The sequence below is a fragment of the Onychostruthus taczanowskii genome, unplaced genomic scaffold (genome assembly GCF_017590055.1).
Source record: "Onychostruthus taczanowskii isolate IOZ18803 unplaced genomic scaffold, ASM1759005v1 scaffold15, whole genome shotgun sequence".
Lineage (NCBI taxonomy): Eukaryota > Metazoa > Chordata > Aves > Passeriformes > Passeridae > Onychostruthus > Onychostruthus taczanowskii.
Window position 1 is genome coordinate 9,854,202 of NW_024498685.1, and position 7,754 is coordinate 9,861,955.

At 50.1% G+C, this 7,754-nt stretch overlaps 1 protein-coding gene across 1 annotated transcript in view; it reads right to left on the reverse strand.

The window, feature by feature from the left end:
- The window catches only part of CACNA2D4 (calcium voltage-gated channel auxiliary subunit alpha2delta 4), a 122,341-nt gene extending 117,109 nt beyond the window's left edge, over positions 1-5,232 (reverse strand). Inside the window, exons 1-2 of the mRNA XM_041398618.1 lie at positions 5,126-5,232; positions 342-423 (exon numbers count right to left, since the gene is read on the reverse strand). Of these exons, the coding sequence (XP_041254552.1) occupies positions 342-423; positions 5,126-5,232 (189 nt within the window). The remainder of the gene's footprint in view (positions 1-341; positions 424-5,125) is intronic.
- Positions 5,233-7,754: the final 2,522 nt, after the last annotated feature.

A 7,754-nucleotide genomic window follows, 5' to 3' on the forward strand; every position in this document is an offset into this window, starting at 1 on the left:
GAAAGGAGGAATGAAGGGTCAGCATGGGAGAGCAGGAAGTGATCATCAGAGGGGAAACATGAGGAGCGCTGTCAAAGAGTATTTTTAACAAAAAGTGGTACAATTAAGTGGTGCTCAGCAAGGGCTGATGAAAGCAGGGAAGGCATTGAATGGATCTCCCTGTCCAGTTCATGGAGAAAGGCCACAGGGCATCACTCTGGGCTTAGGGATGTGGAACTCCATGGTTTAAAAGACAGCTGCACACCACTGCCTGATTCTTTCCTCCACCCTGGGGGAAAAACCTTGGGAGGCACACAGGGAGGTGACACGAAGCAAAGGGAACCCTCACAGATTTTGCCTACCTTCTGCAACAGGAGAGAGCCTGAATACTTAGTCACAATGGAGTACAGCTCCCCACCAAAGGCATCTGCCCAGGACTTCACCCTAAAAAAAGGGCCAAAAGAAGGAAAGGCAGTATTAATAATTCCAAGTCTGCAGAACAGGTTACTTCTTCAGGTAGTTAAAACTCCATTTTCCTCAGTACAAACCCCTGTATTTCTCTGAGCCACTCTCCAGCAGTGGCAATGTTTTGTCCCCAGACTCCAGCCGGACAAGCAGCAAGGCAGCAGACAGTGCTGCTCTTGGACACTGGTGAGCAGGGAGAAACACTGAGTTCTGCTGGTCTCAGTCACTGTGCTTGGCCTTGAATACATCCCACGTAACTTTAGATGTAGAAATTTGGTCCTAGATAGCATCTGAGCTCCTTCTGTTGCTGGCAAAAGGAAATAAATTGCTTTCTGCAGACACCTATTTGTCTCTCCTGACAGGCCCTGGGGTGAAGGGCTAGACACCCAGTGCCAAATCTACTGAAGAGAAAGAAGTGTCAGGACTTAGAGAAGGTGTCATGATTCACCCCTTGGATTCAGCTCCTCCAGCAGACTAGGCCAGAGACTGATGAGCCAAATTCTCTGTTCCCACTGGTGGTGCTGCTGCTTGATAATGCCACAGCAGATTATGCACATTGTCACTGAAAAGCATCCCCAACTTGTGCCACCCTGGAAATAATGGATGGCAGTGATCCCACATGGGGAACGTGCACATGTTGAGGAGCAGCCTGAACACTGAGCCATCCAAATTGAAATAGATGGCTCCCAAAACTGACAGAGCACTTAATCAGCACTTACACCAGCCATGCTAGGCAGCTCCACCTCCATGCAGCTTCCTCAACACGGATTCACTTAAGAGAGATTTATTTAATGCAATGAGTGGCCTTCTCCACTTACCAAAACACACCACTTATTTATGATGTGCAGAGTCTTACCTACAGCTTCCAGGGGAGTTCTTTGAGTGCCAGGCAGGTTTTAACCTCAGGGCCTGATTTCCCAGTGCACTGCACCACAAATAACACACCAACACAGAGATGAGCTCGGGAGTTAAGCCAGCACAGCAATGGTGGAATAATCACAAGAGCTCATTTCAGCCTAGGAAAGCCTGCTCAGCCTCCCCTGTTGCACACAGGAACACACAGGCAGCTCTAGGGGATGATTTGGAGCAAACACAAAGCTTCAGCTCTCTACCTCTCTCTATACCTCACTGCTATAAAAAAAGCATGAGAGAGTGGGTGCCTTTTAAAATCAGTCCTTAATTGGCAATGAGGCATTCATATTTAACCACTCAGTGTGAACTAGCACCAGCTGAAGTAATTTTTTTTTTTTGCATTGTGCTCTGCATCTTGAGAGCCAGAGCTTTTATCTCACTATTTCATCCTTAGAGAAAAAGGCATACAGATATTTTCTAGGAGACCAGGATTTATTGGGCTATATCAGAGTTATTCTAGCAAGCCTGGAATAAAAGAGGAAATGAGAAACAGGGATCCCACGGGATGCTTTCCTGTTTGTTGTAGTAGTGACTAATCATTCCCTTAGATATGAGGATCTCTGGATCAACATTTAAATTGATGCCCATCTGCTGCTACTGGCTTTATAAGTTTTATGTGCAAGATGTTTTGCGCTGAATTTAACTAATATTCTCCAGTCTCCTCGCCTTTTACTGTAGAGAAAGAGAACCTAAGCATGAAGGGATAGTAATTTCAGCAGGGGTGTTTATTTTTACCCCGCTTCCCTCCCCTCACCTCTGTTTTGTGTCATATGTGCAGTGTACCTCTGCTCCTTCCAGCCCTCAGCATTCTTCAACCCAGCAGGGTGGAAGAGTCTGTGGTGTTAATTTCTGATTAGTGGGTGCAGTTGAGCAACTTCTTGAAACTTCCAATAACAGCAGAACTTGAATTAAAAAGGGGTTTGTATAGTTTTGGGATGTCTGCTCTGGCTCGGGGACTGATATTGTTTCTGGTCTCAAAGCAGAGGAGAACGAGGCACAAAGACAGGGGGACCAAAGAGGGGGCTAAAGACTGGCAGCTCTGGAGGACTGGTTGGAAAGTTAAGGGGCACAGGGGAATGAGAGGGCTCAAAGTTCTCAAATCGCTGTGTTACAGGGCTCAAGTTTGGTCATTAAAAACATCTGGTGGCATTTCATGGAAGTTGCAAAGTAGGAAAGTGAAGAGGCAGAAATACACTGGCATTTACATATTTAAAATCCATTATTTGCCAGGGAAATGAGCAACCTTAGAATACTGGGAAATTAAGGGCAGCCCGCTGAACTTTAAATAGGTTCCCTTAATTTTTTTCATAAACAAGTGAGAGAAAAGGTCAGTCTGAAATTCATCAGCTTGCAGAGAAATTTCTTCCATGGTCTCTGGCTCTGTCCAGCTCAGGAGCAGGTGTATAAATCCAACAGGAGCAGCCCAAAGAGGCCACACCAGGTTGATCTTTGCCTCTCCCACCAGCATTTCCCAGTGCTTCCATTACCCCAAGAAGAAGCAAGCCCCAACTCCTCACCACTCCTCCGAGGCCGGAGGATGAGCAGGGCTGTGTCCAGTGGGGAAGAAGAGGTGCTTTGTGTGCTGAACTTGCACCCCAGAAGCACCACTAGGAACTGACTGAGCAGATTTTTGCACTGCTGGAGTCAGGGAGGAGCGAGCTCTGGAATGAGCTGGCGGTGATCCAAGCACGATGCAGCAAAGCCAGACACGGCTTGGGGAGCAGCACAGCCTGACTGAGCCTTGTGTCACCTCACCCTGACTGAACCCAGCTGCTGCTGCTTGAAGGACTCTGCTTTTGTGTCCCCAAAATGTCCCCGTGTAACCCATGAAACAGAGCCATTTTCTGCTGACTTACTCCCTCTGGGCCTCTGGCCAATGTATTTCTCTGCTGAAATTTCATTTCAAAAGGGAGACTTTTGTGTTTTGGTTAAATTCATGGGGGGATTTGAAACACCAGGGATTAATTCAGCCATTGGTCTGGTTTTAGTATCAGAGGAGAAAAGCTCTTTTCCTATTGTTTATTCTTCATTCTTGTGCAGGAATAAGTTCCAAATTGTGCAAAGTGACGTAAATCTCTTTTTTTCAGTAGTAAAGGGTATCACATTCTAACGAAACACATCAGAAAAGGTTTTGGTCAGAGATTGTCTGCCTCTAATCCCTGCTCTTGTATTCAGTGGCAAGAACAGCAGAAAGGACATGCTGGCTTCTAAATGCCACAGGCTTCAATGCCAAAAGGTATTCCTATGTGGTATTTATCCTGGACATGGAAAGTTGATTTGCTTGGTTTGAAGTTGGCAGAAGTTGGATTTTATCTTGTGTAACCTCTGTGTCCTTTCTGTGAAACCCAAATCAGAAGCACTTTTGCTGGGGAAGAGCTTGATGGTGCAAGAATAGAATCGGTAGCAAAGTTTCCTGAGAGCATCCTGGATAATGTCAGCTCCTGGGCAGATGGGCTGTGTCGGTGGCACATCTGTAAGTGTCTTATGGGCAATTTTTGAATAAAAAACACTTCCCCGAACGCAGGAAAGGGCTTAAGCTGACTTGAGTTGATTTTTCAGATGTCTCCTTCTCAAACTGGCTGGCAGTGTTGTCTCCTCTCCGGACCAAGCTGCTGTCCTGCACCCACAACCCTATCCCAGCACCCCAGAAGCTGCCCCACAACAGCTTTTACCAATGGTGGCGCTGACATTTCTAATCCTTAAAGGATTTAACTTGTCCAAATCAGCTTAACAAGGTGAAGTTTTTATAAACTGGGGTTGCTCTTGGGCTCCTGGGGGGCTGCCAGGGCTGCGTTGCTGGCAGGGAACTTTCCAGCAGCGATGGCACTGGAGGAGCCTCGTCACAGCGACACACGCAGGGCTTGGAGCGCTGCAAACCCACACCGCAAAAGATGCATCGAGAGTCCCTGCATGTGCAGTGCATGCACAAACCACGGCTGGCTGTGCTTTGTATTGCAGCTCAGCTTCTCTGACCTTCACACCGGAGCTCTGGGAAGGGCCACGACGCCTTTTGTAGAGAGGTGGAGCCAGCACAAGCAAGAAGGGCTGAGGCCTCTTTCCTCTATTCAGCCTCGCTCACTAACATCCTCTGACAGCCACACACGTGAATAAACACGGTTGTGTTTATTTATTATTTATGTATTACCCAAGCCCTTTTCAGCCAGCACTGATCCACACCAATGCAAGGGACCAGAGCTTCAGAGCTGCAAACCTTGCTCTGCACAAAGAGGTGTATCATCACTCAAAACACGCTGTGTGCCCCTTCCACAGCCAGAACCTGGCCAGTGCCCTGCATCCCTTGGGTGTTCCTGGCATCCCGAAACCCAGCAGCTCCTACTGAAGCCACTCTGCTCAACTGGGAGCTGCCAATGGGGCCATTCCCGTCTGCCTCCACGGTGGGATCTCTGCAAGTTGCAGCAGCAGCAGTGAGGTTTTATGAACGTCTCTTTAAACTGGTTTTGCCTTCTGATGCCCAGTACATTAAGCAGAGCATTAATAGATGTCAAAATACTTAAGGAGATGAGTATCATTGCTACGCCTGAGGAGTGGGGAGGAAGAGGCATTGCATCCTAGTCTAGACCTGGACACAGAATTGGTGGCTCCCATGTCTGTGTCCTCTGCCAGGAGCCAAGGTAGGGAAGTGCCAGCCCCTGGAGCCATGTGCCCCTCCGGAGGAGCCTGTCCCCGCTCGCCTGCCACTGCCGGGGAGGCAATTCCCACCCTCCTGCCCGTGCCCTCGGCACCGCCCGCTGCACACAGAAACACTCACGTCTCCAGCGGGATCTTCGTCTGGGCCCTGGCACAGGGCGGGAGGCAGAGCAGACAGAGCATCATCCACGGGACGGCCCACGGCCCCATCCTCCAGGCACCCGCCATCAGCAAGGGCTCCGGCCGGCGGCGTGCGGGGGCTCCCCGCCGTTCCTGCTGCCCTGAGCGAGCTCCCCCGCGGCCTCCGCCATGGTGCCGGCCTGGGAGCCTTGTCGGTGCGGGGCCGAGCCCCGGGGGCACCGCGGCCGCCTCTGCCCCGGGAGCGCCGCTGCGGCTGCCGAGCGCCGTCGGGGGTGTCAGGCCCAGGGCACGGAACCGTGAGGGAGCTGCGGCCCACGGGTGCGGAGCGGCTCCGGGCTCCGGGCAGGGGAGCGCACCCTCGGGTGTGGAGCGGCTCCGGGCTCCGGGCAGGGGAGCGCACCCTCGGGTGTGGAGCGGCTCCGGGCTCCGGGCAGGGGAGCGCACCCTCGGGTGTGGAGCGGCTCCAGGCCCCGGAGTGGCCGCGCCAGGAGGGAGCTCCGCGCTGGGAGCTGCAGCGGCTACGTAATCCCCTGCCAGCCCTTAATCCCCTCGCCAAGCAGCAGCAGCCGCAGATTTAGGGAAGTGGAGTGGGATAAAATCACCCGGGATTACTCTGATTTCTGAAGACGGGTCTCGGCTTCTTCAGCCGGAGGTCAAGCCGTGCCTGCTTTAAAGGGGTCGCATCCGCATCCCCCAAACCCTTCCCAGACCTTGGGTCTCTGCCTAGCAGGGCCTCCCTGAGCCGCAGGGCCTCCCTGAGCCGCAGGGCCTCCCCGAGCTGCAGGATGCTGGCGGGTCCCTCCGGCAGGTTGTCCCGGCGTTATCTCCTGTCCGAAGGGGATCGGGGGCAGTGGGGGAGCCCTGAGGTGCCGGCGGGTCCGTGCTGGCCCCTGCCCGGCGCTGAGGGTTGCACAGGGACGGTGAGGCCGGGCAGGGCCTTGGCAGCATCCAGGACAGCTCCGAGGCCATTGCCAAGGCAGTTTCATTCCAAGGCAATCTCCTTCCAAGGAGGGTCTCTGGCCAGGGCAGAGGAGGGAAAATGAGCTGCGGAAAGCAAAAGAGGCATGAAAGGAAGGGCTCTGCCAGTCTGAGCTGATTGCCTCCTAATGCGAATGATTATTTATTAATAGCCAGACCTTTCAGTTTGGCCAACATTCACTTGAGATTGCCATCCCCCGGTCTGTGTCTGGAGAGCAATGAATCAAAGGAGCCCAGTCGCTGAGCCTGATGAATGGCAGGAAGCAGCAAACTGCACACTCGGATGAGGGACACGCTGTGGAAGCTCATTATCATCATGAGAAGTATGAATTATAAATAACTACAGATATGGCAGCAGAAAGAGCATAAATTACTGCTTTAACCTGTTGAACAGCTTGACTCTGTGGCTATGAATTAAGCCATTTATTACAGTACCTTCCAATCATCTTTTGCGCATTTACAAATGGCTTGTTTAATGTAAAATGCAAATGTTTAATGTAAAATGTGAAGCCACACTAGATTGCTAGGTTTCTCTAAGGACATGCAGGGGGAAACTGGCTGTCAAAGCACTGAAATAAAATTAAGGCCTCTAGTATAGATGGCAACTATAAGGAAAATTAACTGTATCCCAGCCAAAACCAGCATAGATGCAGTTTAAATGGGATAATAGAAGTGACAAAGGAAATACTGAAAAGGGAATAAAACCAGGAAACATTGAATAGAGGTTAAATGGTATGATGAAGAGGTTGAAAGCCTGTAGTAAGGAATTAAGTAATTCCAGGAATAACTCACCTCAGGATAGGATGGTTTTGTCATTTATTACAATATTTACTCCAGACTGTCTTATTGAGAATTACAATCTTCAAGCAGAAGCTACGGGCCTGGGGGGCACAGATTTTTCTTATGTTTTTAAGTCTGTGCAAAGGGTTTCAAGGGAAAGTCGAAATGGTTCTTTCTGACCTTAAAAGCTACAAAAGAATCAATTTCTACACAACAAACACTCAAGAGACAGTGCCTTTAGCACATCACATGGCTGCACAGCAGCTGCCTGAGCCAGCTTTGGAAGGCAACAGGCAGAGCAGATCTGGGCCCATGTAATTCTCCTCTCTCAAGTGGCCAAAATGTGCTGCCTCCTCCTGCCCCTGCAGCTGGAAAATAGGAGAAAATTGCTCTTAGAGGAGCTAGGGAGACTGACAATGAAGGCTTCATTTGTCTGTGCTTGCCAGGATTAAAACTGAGGGGTAGCATCCAGGGTGACAGGCTTCCCTGTCTGGATACTTGAGGGAAGAAAGGATAAAAATTCACATTCTGGGGAAAAAAAAAAAATCTGAAATGAGATCTGAAGGCAGGACCATCAACATTTTAGATAACATTTTTTCTTCACTTTGCAAGGAGCTGTATAAATTGTTATTGTGAGGGATTTTTGCAGGATCTCTTCAGTGTGCTGTTTGCAGCTGGGACCCGGGTTAATCCAGGTGGGTTCTGGCAGGAGCCCTTGTCTGGCTGTGTTTGGTAACCCCTGAAACCTTGATAGAGAAGGCAATGAGACAGCAGCACGCTGAACTGGGAGATCCAAATCCCTTTATTTGGATTTATCTCATTTACTGGATATATCTCACTTAACCCCTTAA